Source organism: Phyllobates terribilis, unplaced genomic scaffold (assembly GCF_046119375.1).
Source record: "Phyllobates terribilis strain yellow unplaced genomic scaffold, ASM4611937v1 Scaffold_1__5_contigs__length_1240528914, whole genome shotgun sequence".
Lineage (NCBI taxonomy): Eukaryota > Metazoa > Chordata > Amphibia > Anura > Dendrobatidae > Phyllobates > Phyllobates terribilis.
The window spans coordinates 619,849,009-619,871,325 of NW_027362761.1; the positions used below are offsets into that span (position 1 = coordinate 619,849,009).

Here is a 22,317-nt window from a genome sequence, read left to right on the forward strand (position 1 = left end):
TCACATCCAGCCTGTATTACTGGTAGAGACATAGCCCTCACATCCAGCCTGTATTACTGGTAGAGACATAGCCCTCACATCCAGCCTGTATTACTGGTAGAGACATAGCCCTCACATCCAGCCTGTATTACTGGTAGAGACATAGCCCTCACATCCAGCCTGTATTACTGGTAGAGACATAGCCCTCACATCCAGCCTGTATTACTGGTAGAGACACAGACCTCACATCCAGCCTGTATTACTGGTAGAGACATAGCCCTCACATCCAGCCTGTATTACTGGTAGAGACAAATACCTCACATCCAGCTTGTATTACTGGTAGAGACACAGACCTCACATCCAGCCTGTATTACTGGTAGAGACACAGACCTCACATCCAGCCTGTATTACTGGTAGAGAGATAGCCCTCACATCCAGCCTGTATTACTGAGAGAGACACACACAGTTCATGTTCAGTCTATATCACTAGAAGAGACACACAGCTGATGTCTAGCCTACAGTGGATATAAAAAAAAAAGTCTACACACTTTTGTCAAAATCCAAGATTTTTGTCATGTAAAAATAAAAAATCAGAACTTTTTTTTCCCCCTTTAATGTCGCCCATAATCTGTACAATTTGATTGAAACTGAAATCTTTTCGGGTGGAAAAAGAGAAATAAAGTAGTAAAATAATGCAATCTGCACTATTCAGTGATTTCTTTACATGTTGAGCAACATTAAAGTGTGAAAAATGATTCTTTTTGGTAGGATTTTTTTTTAACATGACAAAAACCTGGAATTTTACCCGGGGCGTGTAGACTTTTTATATCTACTGTAAATATTAATGAGCCTATATTACTAGTAGAAACACAAAGGCTTCACATCCATCCTATATTAGATGGACTCTGCCACAAGAGGGAAATCTGACACTTGGATCAAGTGCTATGAAAATGAAGGGATGAAGGTTGCGGAATGAAACCTACTGGTTCCGATAGTTCTGGTGAATCCTTCGTCCTGATTCTGACATGTGGCAACGTGGATCCCTTCCATCATTCCTATTGCAGGGAATCCCAGGTCACCCCTTTCTGCCCCAATGTCTGACCTGGAAAAGTGTTTCACTTACCCAAGCAATGGCCATGATGCCCACAGCAAATAAACTGGGTCCCAGGAGGTTCCACAAGCCATGCCGATCCAGCTGGAGAGCCATGGACAACAACATGGCCCCAAGGAGGTAAAGAACCTGGGACAAAAAGAGAAGGAGCAATAGGAATTGTAAGGATAACTGGGCGACAAATCACCTGACCAGTCAACTGCCCAAAAACGAGAAGGACTAGTAGTCCCACACTGGCATCCTCTCATACAACTGTATGGCTCCTCCTGTACAACCACAATGTCCCTCCATCCATAAAATATGACAACCACAGTGCCCCCCGCCCATAAACAATGACAACCACAGTGCCCCCCGCCCATAAACAATGACAACCACAGTGCCCCCGCCCATAAGCAATGACAACCACAGTGTCCCTACCCATAAACAATGACAACCACAGTGCCCCCTCCCATAAACAATGACAACCACAGTGCCCCCGCCCATAAACAATGACAACCACACTGCCCCCCGCCCATAAACAATGTCAACCACAGTGCCCCCCGCCCATAAACAATGTCAACCACAGTGCCCCCGCCCATAAGCAATGACAACCACACTGCCCCCCGCCCATAAACAATGACAACCACAGTGCCCCCGCCCATAAACAATGACAACCACAGTGCCCCCGCCCATAAACAATGACAACCACACTGCCCCCCGCCCATAAACAATGTCAACCACACTGCCCCCCGCCCATAAACAATGACAACCACACTGCCCCCCGCCCATAAACAATGACAACCACAGTGCCCCCCGCCCATAAACAATGTCAACCACAGTGCCCGCCGCCCATAAACAATGACAACCACAGTGCCCCCCGCCCATAAACAATGACAACCACAGTGCCCCCCGCCCATAAACAATGACAACCACAGTGCCCCCCGCCCATAAACAATGACAACCACAGTGCCCCCCGCCCATAAACAATGACAACCACAGTGCCCCCGCCCATAAACAATGACAACCACAGTGCCCCCGCCCATAAACAATGACAACCACACTGCCCCCTGCCCATAAACAATGTCAACCACACTGCCCCCAGCCCATAAACAATGACAACCACAGTGCCCCCCGCCCATAAACAATGTCAACCACAGTGCCCGCCGCCCATAAACAATGACAACCACAGTGCCCCCCGCCCATAAACAATGACAACCACAGTGCCCCCCGCCCATAAACAATGACAACCACAGTGCCCCCCGCCCATAAACAATGACAACCACAGTGCCCCCCGCCCATAAACAATGACAACCACAGTGCCCCCGCCCATAAGCAATGACAACCACAGTGTCCCTACCCATAAACAATGACAACCACAGTGCCCCCTCCCATAAACAATGACAACCACAGTGCCCCCGCCCATAAACAATGACAACCACACTGCCCCCCGCCCATAAACAATGTCAACCACAGTGCCCCCCGCCCATAAACAATGTCAACCACAGTGCCCCCGCCCATAAGCAATGACAACCACAGTGTCCCTACCCATAAACAATGACAACCACAGTGCCCCCGCCCATAAACAATGACAACCACAGTGCCCCCGCCCATAAACAATGACAACCACACTGCCCCCCGCCCATAAACAATGTCAACCACAGTGCCCCCCGCCCATAAACAATGACAACCACAGTGCCCCCCGCCCATAAACAATGTCAACCACAGTGCCCGCCGCCCATAAACAATGACAACCACAGTGCCCCCCGCCCATAAACAATGACAACCACAGTGCCCCCCGCCCATAAACAATGACAACCACAGTGCCCCCCGCCCATAAACAATGACAACCACAGTGCCCCCCGCCCATAAACAATGACAACCACAGTGCCCCCGCCCATAAACAATGACAACCACAGTGCCCCCGCCCATAAACAATGACAACCACACTGCCCCCTGCCCATAAACAATGTCAACCACACTGCCCCCAGCCCATAAACAATGACAACCACAGTGCCCCCCGCCCATAAACAATGACAACTACAGTGCCCCCGCCCATAAACAATGACAACCACAGTGCCCCCCGCCCATAAACAATGACAACCACAGTGCCCCCGCCCATAAACAATGACAACCACAGTGCCCCCCGCCCATAAACAATGACAACCACAGTGCCCCCCGCCCATAAACAATGACAACCACAGTGCCCCCTGCCCATAAACAATGACAACCACACTGCCCCCAGCCCATAAACAATGTCAACCACAGTGCCCCCGCCCATAAACAATGACAACCACAGTGCCCCCCGCCCATAAACAATGACAACCACAGTGCCCCCCGCCCATAAACAATGACAACTACAGTGCCCCCGCCCATAAACAATGACAACTACATTGTCCCTACCCATAAACAATAACCACAGTGCCCCCGCCCATAAACAATGACAACCACAGTGCTCACCGCCCATAAACAATGACAACCACAGTGCCCCCGCCCATAAACAATGACAACCACAGTGCCCCCCGCCCATAAACACTGACAACCACAGCGCCCCCGCCCATAAACACTGACAACCACAGTGCCCCCGCCCATAAACAATGACAACTACAGTGCCCCCGCCCATAAACAATGACAACTACAGTGCCCCCGCCCATAAACAATGACAACTACAGTGTCCCTACCCATAAACAATAACAACAGTGCCCCCCGCCCATAAACAATAACAACCACAGTGCCCCCGCCCATAAACAATGACAACTACAGTGCCCCCGCCCATAAACAATGACAACTAGTGTCCCTACCCATAAACAATAACAACAGTGCCCCCCGCCCATAAACAATAACAACCACAGTGCCCCCCGCCCATAAACAATGACAACTACAGTGCCCCCGCCCATAAACAATGACAACAGTGTCCCTACCCATAAACAATAACCACAGTGCCCCCCGCTCATAAACAATGACAACTACAGTGCCCCCGCCCATAAACAATGACAACTACAGTGCCCCCGCCCATAAACAATGACAACTACAGTGCCCCCGCCCATAAACAATGACAACCACAGTGCCCCCGCCCATAAACAATGACAACTACAGTGCCCCCGCCCATAAACAATGACAACCACAGTGCCCCCGTCCATAAACAATGACAACTACAGTGCCCCGCCCATAAACAATGACAACTACAGTGTCCCTACCCATAAACAATAACCACAGTGCCCCCCGCCCATAAATAATAACAACCACAGTGCCCCCCGCCCATAAACAATGACAACCACAGTGCCCCCGCCCATAAACAATGACAACAGTGTCCCTACCCATAAACAATAACCACAGTGCCCCCCGCTCATAAACAATGACAACTACAGTGCCCCCGCCCATAAACAATGACAACTACAGTGCCCCCGCCCATAAACAATGACAACCACAGTGCCCCCGCCCATAAACAATGACAACCACAGTGCCCCCGCCCATAAACAATGACAACTACAGTGCCCCCGCCCATAAACAATGACAACTACAGTGCCCCCGCCCATAAACAATGACAACTACAGTGCCCCCGCCCATAAACAATGACAACCACAATGTCCCCGCCCATAAACAATAACCACAGTGCCCCCAGCCCATAAACAATGACAACCACAGTGTCCCCGCCCATAAACAATAACCACAGTGCCCCCTGCCCATAAACAATAACCACAGTGTCCCCGCCCATAAACAATGACAACTACAGTGCCTCCCGCCCATAAACAATGACAACCACAGTGCCCCCGCCCATAAACAATGACAACTACAGTGCCTCCCGCCCATAAACAATGACAACCACAGTGCCCCCGCCCATAAACAATGACAACTACAGTGCCCCCAGCCCATAAACAATGACAACCACAGTGCCCCCAGCCCATAAACAATGACAACCACAGTGCCCCCAGCCCATAAACAATGACAACCACAGTGCCCCCGCCCATAAACAATGACAACCACAGTGCCCCCAGCCCATAAACAATGACAACCACAGTGCCCCCAGCCCATAAACAATGACAACCACAGTGCCCCCAGCCCATAAACAATGACAACCACAGTGCCCCCGCCCATAAACAATGACAACCACAGTGCCCCCGCCCATAAACAATGACAACCACAGTGCCCCCAGCCCATAAACAATGACAACCACAGTGCCCCCGCCCATAAACAATGACAACCACAGTGCCCCCAGCCCATAAACAATGACAACCACAGTGCCCCCAGCCCATAAACAATGACAACCACAGTGCCCCCGCCCATAAACAATGACAACCACAGTGCCCCCGCCCATAAACAATGACAACCACAGTGCCCCCAGCCCATAAACAATGACAACCACAGTGCCCCCAGCCCATAAACAATGACAACCACAGTGCCCCCGCCCATAAACAATGACAACTACAGTGCCCCCAGCCCATAAACAATGACAACCACAGTGCCCCCGCCCATAAACAATGACAACTACAGTGCCCCCAGCCCATAAACAATGACAACCACAGTGCCCCCAGCCCATAAACAATGACAACCACAGTGCCCCCGCCCATAAACAATGACAACCACAGTGCCCCCAGCCCATAAACAATGTCAACCACAGTGCCCCCGCCCATAAACAATGACAACCACAGTGCCCCCGCCCATAAACAATGACAACCACAGTGCCCTGCCTATAAACAATGACAACCACAGTGCCCCCAGCCCATAAACAGTGACAACCACAGTGCCCCCAGCCCATAAACAATGTCAACCACAGTGCCCCCGCCCATAAACAATGACAACCACAGTGCCCCCGCCCATAAACAATGACAACCACAGTGCCCTGCCTATAAACAATGACAACCACAGTGCCCCCGCCCATAAACAATGACAACTACAGTGCCCCCGCCCATAAACAATGACAACCACAGTGCCCCCCGCCCATAAACAATAACCACAGTGTCCCTACCCATAAACAATGACAACCACAGTGCCCCCCGCCCATAAACAATAACCAGTGTCCCTACCCATAAACAATGACAACCACAGTGCCCCCACCCATAAACAATGACAACTACAGTGCCCCCGCCCATAAACAATGACAACTACAGTGCCCCCGCCCATAAACAATGACAACCACAGTGTCCCCGCCCATAAACAATAACCACAGTGCCCCCAGCCCATAAACAATGACAACTACAGTGCCCCCCGCCCATAAACAATGACAACCACAGTGCCCCCGCCCATAAACAATGACAACCACAGTGTCCCTACCCATAAACAATGACAACTACAGTGCCCCCCGCCCATAAACAATGACAACCACACTGCCCCCCGCCCATAAACAATGTCAACCACAGTGCCCCCGCCCATAAACAATGACAACCACAGTGTCCCTACCCATAAACAATGACAACTACAGTGCCCCCCGCCCATAAACCATGACAACCACACTGCCCCCCGCCCATAAACAATGTCAACCACAGTGCCCCCAGCCCATAAACAATGACAACTACAGTGCCCCCCGCCCATAAACAATGACAACCACAGTGCCCCCGCCCATAAACAATGACAACCACAGTGCCCCCGCCCATAAACAATGACAACTACAGTGCCCCCGCCCATAAACAATGACAACTACAGTGCCCCCGCCCATAAACAATGACAACCACAGTGCCCCCGCCCATAAACAATAACCACAGTGTCCCTACCCATAAACAATGACAACCACAGTGCCCCCCGCCCATAAACAATGTCAACCACAGTGCCCCCGCCCATAAACAATGACAACCACAGTGCCCCCCGCCCATAAACAATGACAACTACAGTGCCCCCGCCCATAAACAATGACAACTACATTGTCCCTACCCATAAACAATAACCACAGTGCCCCCGCCCATAAACAATGACAACCACAGTGCCCCCGCCCATAAACAATGACAACCACAGTGCTCCCCGCCCATAAACAATGACAACCACAGTGCCCCCCGCCCATAAACAATGACAACCACAGTGCCCCCCGCCCATAAACAATGTCAACCACAGTGCCCCCCGCCCATAAACAATGACAACTACAGTGCCCCCGCCCATAAACAATGACAACCACAGTGCCCCCGCCCATAAACAATGACAACCACAGTGCCCCCCGCCCATAAACACTGACAACCACAGCGCCCCCGCCCATAAACACTGACAACAACAGTGCCCCCGCCCATAAAGAATGACAACTACAGTGCCCCCGCCCATAAACAATGACAACTACAGTGTCCCTACCCATAAACAATAACAACAGTGCCCCCCGCCCATAAACAATAACAACCACAGTGCCCCCCGCCCATAAACAATGACAACTACAGTGCCCCCGCCCATAAACAATGACAACAGTGTCCCTACCCATAAACAATAACCACAGTGCCCCCCGCTCATAAACAATGACAACTACAGTGCCCCCGCCCATAAACAATGACAACTACAGTGCCCCCCGCCCATAAACAATGACAACCACAGTGCCCCCGCCCATAAACAATGACAACCACAGTGCCCCCGCCCATAAACAATGACAACTACAGTGCCCCCGCCCATAAACAATGACAACTACAGTGCCCCCGCCCATAAACAATGACAACTACAGTGTCCCTACCCATAAACAATAACCACAGTGCCCCCCGCCCATAAACAATAACAACCACAGTGCCCCCCGCCCATAAACAATGACAACTACAGTGCCCCCGCCCATAAACAATGACAACAGTGTCCCTACCCATAAACAATAACCACAGTGCCCCCCGCTCATAAACAATGACAACTACAGTGCCCCCGCCCATAAACAATGACAACTACAGTGCCCCCGCCCATAAACAATGACAACCACAGTGTCCCCGCCCATAAACAATAACCACAGTGCCCCCAGCCCATAAACAATGACAACCACAGTGTCCCCGCCCATAAACAATAACCACAGTGCCCCCTGCCCATAAACAATAACCACAGTGTCCCCGCCCATAAACAATGACAACTACAGTGCCTCCCGCCCATAAACAATGACAATCACAGTGTCCCCGCCCATAAACAATAACCACAGTGCCCCCTGCCCATAAACAATAACCACAGTGTCCCCGCCCATAAACAATGACAACTACAGTGCCTCCCGCCCATAAACAATGACAACCACAGTGCCCCCAGCCCATAAACAATGACAACCACAGTGCCCCCAGCCCATAAACAATGACAACCACAGTGCCCCCCGCCCATAAACAATGACAACCACAGTGCCCCCCGCCCATAAACAATAACCACAGTGCCCCCGCCCATAAACAATGACAACCACAGTGCCCCCGCCCATAAACAATGACAACCACAGTGCCCCCGCCCATAAACAATGTCAACCACAGTGCTCCCCGCCCATAAACAATGACAATCACAGTGCCCCCGCCCATAAACAATGACAACCACAGTGCCCCCTGCCCATAAACAATGACAATCACAGTGCCCCCGCCCATAAACAATGACAACCACAGTGCCCCCTGCCCATAAACAATGACAATCACAGTGCCCCCGCCCATAAACAATGTCAACCACAGTGCCCCCGCCCATAAACAATGACAACCACAGTGCCCCCGCCCATAAACAATGTCAACCACAGTGCTCCCCGCCCATAAACAATGACAATCACAGTGCCCCCGCCCATAAACAATGACAACCACAGTGCCCCCCGCCCATAAACAATGTCAACCACAGTGCCCCCGCCCATAAACAATGTCAACCACAGTGCCCCCCGCCCATAAACAATGACAATCACAGTGCCCCCGCCCATAAACAATGACAACTACAGTGCCCCCGCCCATAAACAATGACAACTACAGTGCCCCCGCCCATAAACAATGACAACCACAGTGTCCCCGCCCATAAACAATAACCACAGTGCCCCCAGCCCATAAACAATGACAACCACAGTGTCCCCGCCCATAAACAATAACCACAGTGCCCCCTGCCCATAAACAATAACCACAGTGTCCCCGCCCATAAACAATGACAACTACAGTGCCTCCCGCCCATAAACAATGACAATCACAGTGTCCCCGCCCATAAACAATAACCACAGTGCCCTCTGCCCATAAACAATAACCACAGTGCCCCCTGCCCATAAACAATAACCACAGTGTCCCCGCCCATAAACAATGACAACTACAGTGCCTCCCGCCCATAAACAATGACAACCACAGTGCCCCCAGCCCATAAACAATGACAACCACAGTGCCCCCAGCCCATAAACAATGACAACCACAGTGCCCCCCGCCCATAAACAATGACAACCACAGTGCCCCCCGCCCATAAACAATAACCACAGTGCCCCCGCCCATAAACAATGACAACCACAGTGCCCCCGCCCATAAACAATGTCAATCACAGTGCCCCCCGCCCATAAACAATGACAACCACAGTGCTCCCCGCCCATAAACAATGACAATCACAGTGCCCCCGCCCATAAACAATGACAACCACAGTGCCCCCGCCCATAAACAATGACAACCACAGTGCCCCCGCCCATAAACAATGTCAACCACAGTGCCCCCCGCCCATAAACAATGACAATCACAGTGCCCCCGCCCATAAACAATGACAACCACAGTGCCCCCGCCCATAAACAATGTCAACCACAGTGCCCCCTGCCCATAAACAATGACAACCACAGTGCCCCCTGCCCATAAACAATGACAATCACAGGCGTCAAGGGTTCGTTTACAACCAGATGGTGCAAACATTACTTTGGTAGCCAGCGCGGCCGTGCTGGAGTGCTAGCAGACGACTAGGCCACAGATTACTGAATTAAGCACATCCAAAAAATGTTTTCACTGTCGGGCACGGAGGCGGGCACAGTACGTCTGCCACTCATTACTGGACAGCTGCCCCCTCCACACATGGAAGCTGACCAGGGACAAAAGGAAGCCAAACATGACTCTTGCACAAAACCCAACAGAGCCTACAAAACCATAGTAAATATGTAATAAAACGTGGGACATAGAAATCACCAATATGAGTCCACCAATTACTATTCAGCAACCAAACAAAGGTAAGATACCAGCTCTACACAGCACAGAGGATTACAGGACGGGATACTCTCCCGACCGATGTACTGACAGATTACAGGAGAGGATAGTACCCCTACAGGTGTACTGAAAGGCGCGTGCGTGCACCGGCCGCCCGATCCGCAGGCCGCGCGTGTCGGGCACCGGCCGCCCGATCCGCAGGCCGCGCGTGTCGGGCACCGGCCGCCCGATCCGCAGGCCGCGCGTGTCGGGCACCGGCCGCCCGATTCGCAGGCCGCGCGTGTCGGGCACCGGCCGCCTGATCCGCACGTGTCGGGCACCGGCCGCCCGATCCGCACGTGTTGGGCACCGACAGCACCTGTTACCGTGGATCACCTTTCTGGTCCACTCTAATAAAACAGTTATGATAAAAAATAAAGTCACGCACACTCAGTGCATGTAGGGAGTGTAAATAGTAAATCAGTAAAAAGTTTGCACACCCCTGTTCATGTAATGGTTTTCCTTCTTCATATTGGAATGTGAATATTACTGATTCAGAAAGAAGGCGGCAAAACCACAAAGGAAGAAAGGAGCAGATGGGGAAACAAAGCAGAATGTGTTACCCTCAGGTTCCTCCTGTACCGTAGCCTTTTACTGTGATAACAGCTTTCCACCCCTACATCATTCTCTCCAGCAGCTTCATCAGGTTGCAGTGGCTTCCAGCAGTCCTGGTGGAGTTCTGGAGGTGCTCGGCACTTATCGGCTGCTTTGCCTTCACTCTTCATCCAACTCATCCCAAACTATCTCCACTGAGATGAATTTGGGCGATTGTGGGGCGGCATCCTCTGACGCAGCCTCCATCCGCCTCCTCCTTGGTCACATCGCCTTGAGGTGGTCGGGGTTATTGCCCTGTTACAACAAAGATGATGGTCCACTAAGCGCAGACCAGTAGGGACGATCGCTGTAGAACAGTGTCAACAGCAGAAGCCCCCTCCCCCCCATCACACCTCTCCCCCATGCTTCATGGTCAGCACCAGACATGGAGAAACCATCTGCTCACCTCTTCTGCATCTCATAAATATATTGGCAGTTATTACCAAAAATATTTAATTTTGCCTCATCGGACCACAATACAGATTTCCACTGATCTAACGTCCATTCCTGGTGTTGCTAAGCCCATACAAGTGTCTTCTTGTTTGTGGTCCTCAGTAGCTGTTCCTTCTCATGTGCGGGCCTCAGTAGCGGCTTCTTCCTGTTTGCTGTCCTCAGCAGCGGCTTCTTCTTGTTTGCTGTCCTCAGCAGCGGCTTCTTCCTGTTTGCTGTCCTCAGCAACGGCTTCTTCCTGTTTGCTGTCCTCAGTAACGGCTTCTTCCTGTTTGCTGTCCTCAGCAACGGCTTCTTCCTGTTTGCTGTCCTCAGCAACGGCTTCTTCCTGTTTGCTGTCCTCAGTAACGGCTTCTTCCTGTTTGCTGGCCTCAGCAGCGCCTTCTTCCTGTTTGCTGGCCTCAGCAGCGGCTTCTTCTTTTTTGCTGTCCTCAGTAACGGCTTCTTCCTGTTTGAGGTCCTCAGTAACGGCTTCTTCCTGTTTGCTGGCCTCAGCAGCGCCTTCTTCCTGTTTGCTGTCCTTAGCAACGGCTTCTTCTTGTTTGCTGTCCTCAGTAACGGCTTCTTCCTGTTTGCTGTCCTCAGTAACGGCTTCTTCCTGTTTGCTGTCCTCAGTAACGGCTTCTTCCTGTTTGCTGTCCTCAGTAACGGCTTCTTCCTGTTTGCTGTCCTCAGTAACGGCTTCTTCCTGTTTGCTGTCCTCAGTAACGGCTTCTTCCTGTTTGCTGTCCTCAGCAACGGCTTCTTCCTGTTTGCTGTCCTCAGCAACGGCTTCTTCCTGTTTGCTGTCCTCAGCAGCGGCTTCTTCTTTTTTGCTGTCCTCAGTAACGGCTTCTTCCTGTTTGCTGTCCTCAGTAACGGCTTCTTCCTGTTTCCTGGCCTCAGCAGCGCCTTCTTCCTGTTTGCTGTCCTCAGCAGCGGCTTCTTCCTGTTTGCTGTCCTCAGCAGCGGCTTCTTCCTGTTTGCTGTCCTCAGTAACGGCTTCTTCCTGTTTGCTGTCCTCAGCAACAGCTTCTTCCTGTTTGCTGTCCTCAGCAACGGCTTCTTCCTGTTTGCTGTCCTCAGCAACGGCTTCTTCCTGTTTGCTGTCCTCAGCAACGGCTTCTTCCTGTTTGCTGTCCTCAGCAACGGCTTCTTCCTGTTTGCTGTCCTCAGCAGCGGCTTCTTCTTTTTTGCTGTCCTCAGTAACGGCTTCTTCCTGTTTGAGGTCCTCAGTAACGGCTTCTTCCTGTTTGCTGGCCTCAGCAGCGCCTTCTTCCTGTTTGCTGTCCTTAGCAACGGCTTCTTCTTGTTTGCTGTCCTCAGTAACGGCTTCTTCCTGTTTGCTGTCCTCAGCAACGGCTTCTTCCTGTTTGCTGTCCTCAGCAACGGCTTCTTCCTGTTTGCTGTCCTCAGCAACGGCTTCTTCCTGTTTGCTGTCCTCAGCAACGGCTTCTTCCTGTTTGCTGTCCTCAGCAACGGCTTCTTCCTGTTTGCTGTCCTCAGCAACGGCTTCTTCCTGTTTGCTGTTCTCAGCAACGGCTTCTTCCTGTTTGCTGTCCTCAGCAACGGCTTCTTCCTGTTTGCTGTCCTCAGCAGCGGCTTCTTCTTTTTTGCTGTCCTCAGTAACGGCTTCTTCCTGTTTGAGGTCCTCAGTAACGGCTTCTTCCTGTTTGCTGGCCTCAGCAGCGCCTTCTTCCTGTTTGCTGTCCTTAGCAACGGCTTCTTCTTGTTTGCTGTCCTCAGTAACGGCTTCTTCCTGTTTGCTGTCCTCAGCAACGGCTTCTTCCTGTTTGCTGTCCTCAGCAACGGCTTCTTCCTGTTTGCTGTCCTCAGCAACGGCTTCTTCCTGTTTGCTGTCCTCAGCAACGGCTTCTTCCTGTTTGCTGTCCTCAGCAACGGCTTCTTCCTGTTTGCTGTCCTCAGCAACGGCTTCTTCCTGTTTGCTGTCCTCAGCAACGGCTTCTTCCTGTTTGCTGTCCTCAGCAGCGGCTTCTTCTTTTTTGCTGTCCTCAGTAACGGCTTCTTCCTGTTTGAGGTCCTCAGTAACGGCTTCTTCCTGTTTGCTGGCCTCAGCAGCGCCTTCTTCCTGTTTGCTGTCCTCAGCAGCGGCTTCTTCTTGTTTGCTGTCCTCAGCAACGGCTTCTTCCTGTTTGCTGTCCTCAGAAACGGCTTCTTCCTGTTTGCTGTCCTCAGCAACGGCTTCTTCCTGTTTGCTGTCCTCAGCAACGGCTTCTTCCTGTTTGCTGTCCTCAGCAACGGCTTCTTCTTTTTTGCTGTCCTCAGTAACGGCTTCTTCCTGTTTGAGGTCCTCAGTAACGGCTTCTTCCTGTTTGCTGTCCTCAGTAACGGCTTCTTCCTGTTTGCTGTCCTCAGTAACGGCTTCTTCCTGTTTGCTGTCCTCAGTAACGGCTTCTTCCTGTTTGCTGTCCTCAGTAACGGCTTCTTCCTGTTTGCTGTCCTCAGTAACGGCTTCTTCCTGTTTGCTGTCCTCAGTAACGGCTTCTTCCTGTTTGCTGTCCTCAGTAACGGCTTCTTCCTGTTTGCTGTCCTCAGTAACGGCTTCTTCCTGTTTGCTGTCCTCAGTAACGGCTTCTTCCTGTTTGCTGTCCTCAGTAACGGCTTCTTCCTGTTTGCTGTCCTCAGTAACGGCTTCTTCCTGTTTGCTGTCCTCAGTAACGGCTTCTTCCTGTTTGCTGTCCTCAGTAACGGCTTCTTCCTGTTTGCTGTCCTCAGTAACGGCTTCTTCCTGTTTGCTGTCCTCAGTAACGGCTTCTTCCTGTTTGCTGTCCTCAGTAACGGCTTCTTCCTGTTTGCTGTCCTCAGTAACGGCTTCTTCCTGTTTGCTGTCCTCAGTAACGGCTTCTTCCTGTTTGCTGTCCTCAGTAACGGCTTCTTCCTGTTTGCTGTCCTCAGTAACGGCTTCTTCTTGTTTGCTGTCCTCAGTAACGGCTTCTTCCTGTTTGCTGTCCTCAGTAACGGCTTCTTCCTGTTTGCTGTCCTCAGTAAAGACTTCTTCTTGTTTGAGGCCCTCAGTAGTGGCTTCTTGTTTGCTGTGCTCAGCAGCGGCTTCTTGTTTGAGGCCCTCAGTAGTGGCTTCTTGTTTGCTGTGCTCAGCAGTGGCTTCTTCTTGTTTGTGGTCCTCAGCAGCGGCTTCTTCTTGCTTGCTGTCCACAGTAGCGACTTGATGTTTGGGTCCCTCAGTAGTGACCTTTTATTTGTGGCCCTGAGTAGTGGCTTCTTATTTGCGGTCCTTCTCAGTGCTTCTTGTTTGTGGTCCTTCGCAGTGCTTCTTCTTGTTTGTGGTCCTTCGCAGTGCTTCTTCTTGTTTGTGGTCCTTCGCAGTGCTTCTTCTTGTTTGTGGTCCTTCGCAGTGCTTCTTCTTGTTTGTGGTCCTTCGCAGTGCTTCTTCTTGTTTGTGGTCCTTCGCAGTGCTTCTTCTTGTTTGTGGTCCTTCGCAGTGCTTCTTCTTGTTTGTGGTCCTTCGCAGTGCTTCTTCTTGTTTGTGGTCCTTCGCAGTGCTTCTTCTTGTTTGTGGTCCTTCGCAGTGCTTCTTGTTTGTGGTCCTTCGCAGTGCTTCTTCTTGTTTGTGGTCCACAGCAGCGGCTAATTGTTATTTGTGGTCCTCAGTAGCTACTACTTCTTGTTTGCGTCCCTCAGTAGTGGCTTCTTATTTGCGGTCCTTCGCAGTGCTTGTTCTTGTTTGTGGTCCTTTGCAGTCCTTCGCAGTGCTTCTTCTTGTTTGCGGTCCTTCACAGTGCTTCTTCTTGTTTGTGGTCCTTCGCAGTGCTTCTTCTTGTTTGTGGTCCACAGCAGCGGCTAATTGTTATTTGTGGTCCTCAGTAGCTACTTCTTCTTGTTTGCGTCCCTCAGTAGTGGCTTCTTATTTGCGGTCCTTCGCAGTGCTTGTTCTTGTTTGTGGTCCTTTGCAGTCCTTCGCAGTGCTTCTTCTTGTTTGCGGTCCTTCACAGTGCTTCTTCTTGTTTGCGGTCCTTCGCAGTGCTTCTTCTTGTTTGCGGTCCTTCGCAGTGCTTCTTCTTGTTTGTGGTCCTTTGCAGTGCTTCTTCTTGTTTGCGGTCCTTCACAGTGCTTCTTCTTGTTTGCGGTCCTTCACAGTGCTTCTTCTTGTTTGCGGTCCTTCTTCTTGTTTGCGGTCCTTCGCAGTGCTTCTTCTTGTTTGCGGTCCTTCGCAGTGCTTCTTCTTGTTTGCGGTCCTTCGCAGTGCTTCTTCTTGTTTGCGGTCCTTCGCAGTGCTTCTTCTTGTTTGCGGTCCTTCGCAGTGCTTCTTCTTGTTTGCGGTCCTTCGCAGTGCTTCTTCTTGTTTGCGGTCCTTCGCAGTGCTTCTTCTTGTTTGCGGTCCTTCGCAGTGCTTCTTCTTGTTTGCGGTCCTTCGCAGTGCTTCTTCTTGTTTGCGGTCCTTCGCAGTGCTTCTTCTTGTTTGCGGTCCTTCGCAGTGCTTCTTCTTGTTTGTGGTCCTTCGCAGTGCTTCTTCTTGTTTGTGGTCCACAGCAGCGGCTAATTGTTATTTGTGGTCCTCAGTAGCTACTTCTTCTTGTTTGCGTCCCTCAGTAGTGGCTTCTTATTTGCGGTCCTTCGCAGTGCTTCTTCTTGTTTGCGGTCCTTCGCAGTGCTTCTTCTTGTTTGTGGTCCTTCGCAGTGCTTCTTCTTGTTTGTGGTCCACAGCAGCGGCTAATTGTTATTTGTGGTCCTCAGTAGCTACTTCTTCTTGTTTGCGTCCCTCAGTAGTGGCTTCTTATTTGCGGTCCTTCGCAGTGCTTCTTCTTGTTTGTGGTCCTTTGCAGTGCTTCTTCTTATTTGCGGTCCTTCGCAGTGCTTCTTCTTGTTTGTGGTCCTTTGCAGTGCTTCTTCTTATTTGCGGTCCTTCGCAGTGCTTCTTCTTGTTTGTGGTCCTTTGCAGTGCTTCTTCTTATTTGCGGTCCTTCGCAGTGCTTCTTCTTGTTTGTGGTCCTTCGCAGTGCTTCTTCTTGTTTGTGGTCCTTCGCAGTGCTTCTTCTTATTTGCGGTCCTTCGCAGTGCTTCTTCTTGTTTGTGGTCCTTCGCAGTGCTTCTTCTTATTTGCGGTCCTTCGCAGTGCTTCTTCTTGTTTGTGGTCCTTCGCAGTGCTTCTTCTTGTTTGGGGTCCACAGCAGTGGCTAATTGTTATTTGTGGTCCTCAGTAGCTACTACTTCTTGTTTGCGTCCCTCAGTAGTAACTTCTTATTTGTGGTTCTTAGTAGCGGCTTCTTTGCAGCATTTCTACCATAAAGGCAAATTTTTGCAGTCTCTTCTAAACAGCTGTTTGAGATGTGTCTACTACCTGATGTCTGCATTATTTATGACAATGTTATCTAAGTTTTCAGTTTCTGGGGCTGGTAACTTTGATGATCTTATCCTCTTCAGCAGAGGTAAATCTTGGTCTTGCTTCCCTGGGTTGATCCTTATTATAGCCAAATCTCATCATCGCAGTTGATGGTTTCCATGACTGTATTTGAGCATACGTACAAGGTTCTAGCATTTTTCCGGACTCATAGACCTTCATGTCTTACAGTATTGATGGACTGCCGCTTCTCTTAGTTGACGGGTTCTTTCCATTGGCTGGCTCATGTATGGAGCTGTGTGCCAACACTACTTCTGAAAAACATCCGATATGGCTGGTGATTCAGCAAATATACTTTGGACAAGGCGACTCGTTCATTGGACGCCATTCCATGTGACGATGTGATGAAACTGTGAAGAGAAAGATGAGGAGTACAGCGGTCATCAGAGAAACGGGGGCTCAGGAGTAATCTGAGGGGCAACACAAATCCTGGTTTGTGTCACACGTCTTTCCTTGCTTCCATTTGTGTCCTTCCTGGTTTTGCCACCTTCAGTCTGAATTTACAATGTGCACATTCCAATAAAACAAAGAAAACTATTATTTGAAGAGGAATGTGCAAACTTTTCAACAACACACTATGCACATTCCCTACATACGGGTGCACACACATATGCACGCTTCCTACATACCGACACGCACATGTATTATGCTTCCTACATACCGGCACGCACATGTATTATGCTTCCTACATACCGACACGCACATGTATTATGCTTCCTACATACCGACACGCACATGTATTATGCTTCCTACATACCGGCACGCACATGTATTATGCTTCCTACATACCGGCACGCACATGTATTATGCTTCCTACGTACCGGCACGCACATGTATTATGCTTCCTACATACAAACACGCACATATATTATGCTTCCTACGTACCGGCACGCACATGTATTATGCTTCCTACGTACCGGCACGCACATGTATTATGCTTCCTACGTACCGGCGTGCACATGTATTATGCTTCCTACGTACCGGCACGCACATGTATTATGCTTCCTACGTACCGGCACGCACATGTATTATGCTTCCTACGTACCGGCACGCACATGTATTATGCTTCCTACGTACCGGCACGCACATGTATTATGCTTCCTACGTACCGGCACGCACATGTATTATGCTTCCTACGTACCAGCACGCACATGTATTATGCTTCCTATATACCGGCATACACATGCATGCACGCTTCCTACGTACCGGCGTGCACACATATTCACACTATACATGCACGCATGCTCGCACACAGCTTATTACCTGTTTGATGATTGGTTGTAACCGCGCCATGCTGATGACTGTCACCCATACAGACATGAGGGAGCCGAGAAAATCACAGAACTGCAGCACGTCATACTCCATTATACAGAAGACCACGATGCCGGGCTGGTCACAAGCGTGATAGAACTGCAAGAGAGGAGGAGGAAGGTGACGATCCCTACTGCTATCAGCATGGCCCTGGGGGATGTGACACAGGAACCACTCGCTTATACCAACCGTGGAAAAGAACATGGTGAAAATGTAGACGGAGGCCTCCAGGAGGTAATGACCACGCAGGGCGATGAGGACGGGCGGGAGGAACATCAGGTTACTGAGGCACAGGAGCAGCGTGGACAGAAGCTGGAAGCCATAAGTGAAGGCTTGAGAGTTATCCGTGCAGCCCCAGCCACTCCAACCTGCGATACATAAGGGAGTCACTGCCCGCATCCCACCGACCACCGGCGTCCCACGGCTCACAGACCGGCCGCATCCTCCAGCCCACTGAACGGCCGCGTCCCACAGCCCTGGCCCACCGGCGTCCCACGGCTCAGACCGGCCGCGTCCTCCAGCCCACAGACCGCCCGCTTCCCCCGGCCCACCGAACGGCGACGTCCCACAGCCCTGGCCCACAGACCGCCCGCGTCCCACGGCCCTGGCCCACAGACCGCCCGCGTCCCACGGCCCACAGACCGCCCGCGTCCCACAGACCGTTCTCGACTCCCGGCTCACAGACCGGCCGCGTCCTCCAGCCCACCGAACGGCCGTGTCCCACAGCCCTGGCCCACAGACCGCCCGCGTCCCACAGACCCCCCGCATCCCACGGCCCTGGCCCACAGACCGCCCGCGTCCTCCAGCCCACCGAACAGCCGCGTCCCACAGCTCTGGCCCACAGACCGCCCGCGTCCCACGGCCCACAGACCGCCCGTGTCCCCCGGCCCTGGCTACAGACCGCCCTCGACTCCCGGCCCACCGAAAGGCCGCGTCCCACAGCCCTGGCGCACAGACCGCCCGCATCCCGCGGCCCACAGACCATTTGCGTCCCCTGGGCCCAACCCACAAATTGCCTGCATCCCACAGACATTGTCCACACACAGCCTGCATCCCCCAGACCACATGCATCTCGCAACCCCAAACCATCACACTAGTCTGTGATATCACAACCTCCTGCTTTAGCCCAATGTTACCTGCTCGACACTCGCAGGCAGCATACAGGTAGTTGTTGGTGCGCAGCAGTTTGCACTGTCCGTAGGGGCCACATTCACTGATACACGGAGACAGGAAGGTGCGAAGGCTGAGCTCAGCACTGATGTTATTGCATTGTCGCCACCTGCCGACACAGGAACGGTCCACAATGAGAGCCACAATCACACAGGGGAGCGGTCCATGACGAGAGCTATAGTCAAGGATGTCCGGAGTCCTCACCCATGCTCGCAGCTGCAGAGGGAGTGCAGGCTCAGGTACCAGGTGCCGGTCTGGGGGTACGGGATTCGCAGGCGGCTGATGCCATTTGTTGTGTTTACCGATAAGGAAAAGCCAGAGAGTGAAGCTGAAGGGAAAAGCATCACATGAACGTGAGAGCGGGGTGGGCGGCAACCGGCACGGGCACGAGGAGGTGGGCAAAAAGTAGAAGAGGAGCGCGGGAACTCTATGAGGAAGGTGGTATCCCGATGAGGAAAATAGGAACCCGATAACAAGGGGGGTATCAATGGAGGACAGAAGAAGCGACGGTAGAAACCACCGGGGATCTGCTAAGGTGGACAGGAACAAGTGGAGAAGGTTGTGAACCACAGGAGGAGGGCGAGAACCAGAAGGGACTCGAAAATGGGGGTGGGAACCAGAGTAGGACGACAAAAACCAGTGGAAACCCCGTGAGGAGTGAAGAAACCACCGGGGACCCCAGGAGGAGGGCGAGAACACCAAAATGAGGGCAGGAACCAAAGGAGGAGGGCAAGAACCAGTGGGAACCCCAGGAGGAGGGCAGGAACCAGTGGGAACCCCAGGAGGAGGGCAGGAACCAGTGGGAACCCCAGGAGGAGGGCAGGAACCACCGGGGACCCCAGGAGGAGGGCGAGAACACCAAAATGATGGCAGGAACCAAGGGAGGAGGGCAAGAACCAGTGGGAACCCCAGGAGGAGGGCAGGAACCAGTGGGAACCCCAGGAGGAGGGCGAGAACTTGAGAATGAGGGCATGAAACCCAGGAGAAGGGCAGGAACCAGTGGGAACCCCAGGAGAAGGGCAGGAACCAGTGGGAACCCCAGGAGAAGGGCAGGAACCAGTGGGAACCCCAGGAGGAGGGCGAGAACTTGAGAATGAGGGCATGAAACCCAGGAGAAGGGCAGGAACCAGTGGGAACCCCAGGAGAAGGGCAGGAACCAGTGGGAACCCCAGGAGAAGGGCAGGAACCAGTGGGAACCCCAGGAGGAGGGCGAGAACTTGAGAATGAGGGCATGAAACCCAGGAGAAGGGCAGGAACCAGTGGGAACCCCAGGAGAAGGGCAGGAACCAGTGGGAACCCCAAGAGAAGGGCAGGAACCAGTGGGAACCCCAGGAGGAGGGCGAGAACTTGAGAATGAGGGCATGAAACCCAGGAGAAGGGCAGGAACCAGTGGGAACCCCAGGAGAAGGGCAGAAACCAGTGGGAACCCCAGGAGAAGGGCAGAAACCAGTGGGAACCCCAGGAGAAGGGCAGAAACCAGTGGTAACCCCAGGAGAAGGGCAGAAACCAGTGGGAACCCCAGGAGAAGGGCAGAAACCAGTGGGAACCCCAGGAGGAAGGCGAGAACTTGAGAATGAGGGCATAAAACCCAGGAGAAGGGCAGGAACCAGCAGTAAGTCTAGGAACAGCAGAATTCAGAATACAAACTTAGGGTTTCTATTTTGATCCTTCCGGTGGTCTTGATAGTAGACAGAGGGTTAGAGGCTGTGGAGCCATTGTGGGGACTGACCTGTCTGGCAGTTGATAGACAAGTAATCTCCAGAAATCAGTGGGACTCCATGGTTCAGACACCCAAAAATGGTCATATTCTCACCTTGAGCTGACGTCTACAAGACAAGAGAGTCAGAATTCACCAAAGACAACAAACATCTAGAGAAGAACCCGATAATCTCACCAACCCTGCTCCATGCTCCCACTACCCCTAGCTAGTCACACTCTGGTCCATTCATTTCCACACCCCATTCATTCCAGTTTCTCTCACATTCCTTCCATCGCCCCTCCCCTATAACGTTCATCACCCCTCCCTCAATACCATTACTCATCCCTCCCCCATAACTACACCGACCCCTATCCCTCCACCATTTCTTTTCTCGTCCCTACCTTATTCCTTACACCAAACTCTATCCCTCTCCTACTTCTTTCCTTGCTCCTCTTGCATTTGATTCCTTTGCTTGCCCTCTCCTGTTCTCACCCCATCCTGCCCCATTCCATACTCCTGACCCTTCCCCGTCCCTTACTCACGACATTGAGCCGCAGCTCCATGTTCAGCACCCCGCCACTGTCCAGTACCGGCAGCAGATTAATGCTAAACACTGCTGGCCGATCGGGTGGAACGGCCACATTAGGCCCAAAAAAAATGTAGAAGTGAACGGAGAAGGTGTCCAGCTCATTCCTCAAGGTGGGGCGCACCGGCCAGCAGGAGGGCAGGGGGACTGGGTCACCCCATGACATGTTCACTGCAGGGAGAGAGAAGCCAGGGGCGGGGAGGCCATCTAGCGAGGACAGCCCACCCGCAGCCCCAAAAGACTGCGGCATGTTCAGAGAAGAGCCAGAGGAACGAGACAGCCCGGGCCGGGAGCAGTCTAGAAAGAGACAACATGAATGTGAGACCGCCTTGACACAACCACCCACATCGCGCAGCATACCGCACCCACCTTGTAGCTGTGCAGTCAGCTGGAAGTAAACGGCAGCAGAAGAGAGCGCGGTCCGCTCCACCAGGACGTAATACCAGTGCTGCCACAAGGGCAAATCCACCAGCAGCTGGCATGACGCCAGCGCAGAGCACTCCTGGCTGGAGGAATTATGTAAAGGGGGAGCCTTGGCGCGGAGTTTCAGGAGAAGGGGGCAGCTCTCAACAGATCGCTGACCAATGCGACAACCAAGAAGCTGGACCCGCAGCCCAGACGTAAACTGAGGAACGAAGACCCTGGAAAAAGAGCCGCACATGATTACCCCACCATATACATACTATGTGGGTGTGGGTGTGTGGGTGTTATATATCTATCTATCTATCTATCTATCTATCTATCTATTCTATATAGAAAAAAGGAAGGAGGAAAAAGAGGAGGAGGGGAGGAGAAGAAGGAGGGGGAGAAGAAGGAGGGGGAGAAGAAGGAGGGGGAGAAGAAGGAGGGGGAGAAGAAGGAGGGGGAGAAGAAGGAGGGGGAGAAGAAGGAGGGGGAGAAGAAGGAGGGGGAGAAGAAGGAGGGGGAGAAGAAGGAGGGGGAGAAGAAGGAGGGGGAGAAGAAGGAGGGGGAGAAGAAGGAGGGGGAGAAGAAGGAGGGGGA

At 52.2% G+C, this 22,317-nt stretch overlaps 2 protein-coding genes across 3 annotated transcripts in view; both read right to left on the reverse strand.

The window, feature by feature from the left end:
- The window catches only part of TMEM8B (transmembrane protein 8B), a 61,328-nt gene that overhangs the window by 4,616 nt on the left and 34,395 nt on the right, over positions 1–22,317 (reverse strand). Inside the window, exons 5-12 of one of the 2 annotated variants that reach the window (XM_073684333.1) lie at positions 21,685–21,956; positions 21,272–21,612; positions 20,760–20,856; positions 19,235–19,358; positions 18,997–19,139; positions 18,050–18,228; positions 17,813–17,959; positions 1,103–1,219 (exon numbers count right to left, since the gene is read on the reverse strand). In XM_073684333.1, the coding sequence (XP_073540434.1) occupies positions 1,103–1,219; positions 17,813–17,959; positions 18,050–18,228; positions 18,997–19,139; positions 19,235–19,358; positions 20,760–20,856; positions 21,272–21,612; positions 21,685–21,956 (1,420 nt within the window). Of the gene's footprint in view, positions 1–1,102; positions 1,220–16,100; positions 16,900–17,812; positions 17,960–18,049; positions 18,229–18,996; positions 19,140–19,234; positions 19,359–20,759; positions 20,857–21,271; positions 21,613–21,684; positions 21,957–22,317 lie in introns of those variants that run through there. The other variant, XM_073684342.1, reaches the window with a different exon arrangement.
- On the reverse strand, positions 10,473–16,711 carry LOC141165281 (uncharacterized). Its single transcript, XM_073650878.1, has 2 exons — positions 16,706–16,711; positions 10,473–14,383 (listed from the first exon to the last, which is right to left on the reverse strand). Exons 1-2 carry the CDS (start codon positions 16,709–16,711, stop codon positions 11,312–11,314), a joined length of 3,078 nt encoding a protein of 1,025 aa, XP_073506979.1. The 3' UTR covers positions 10,473–11,311.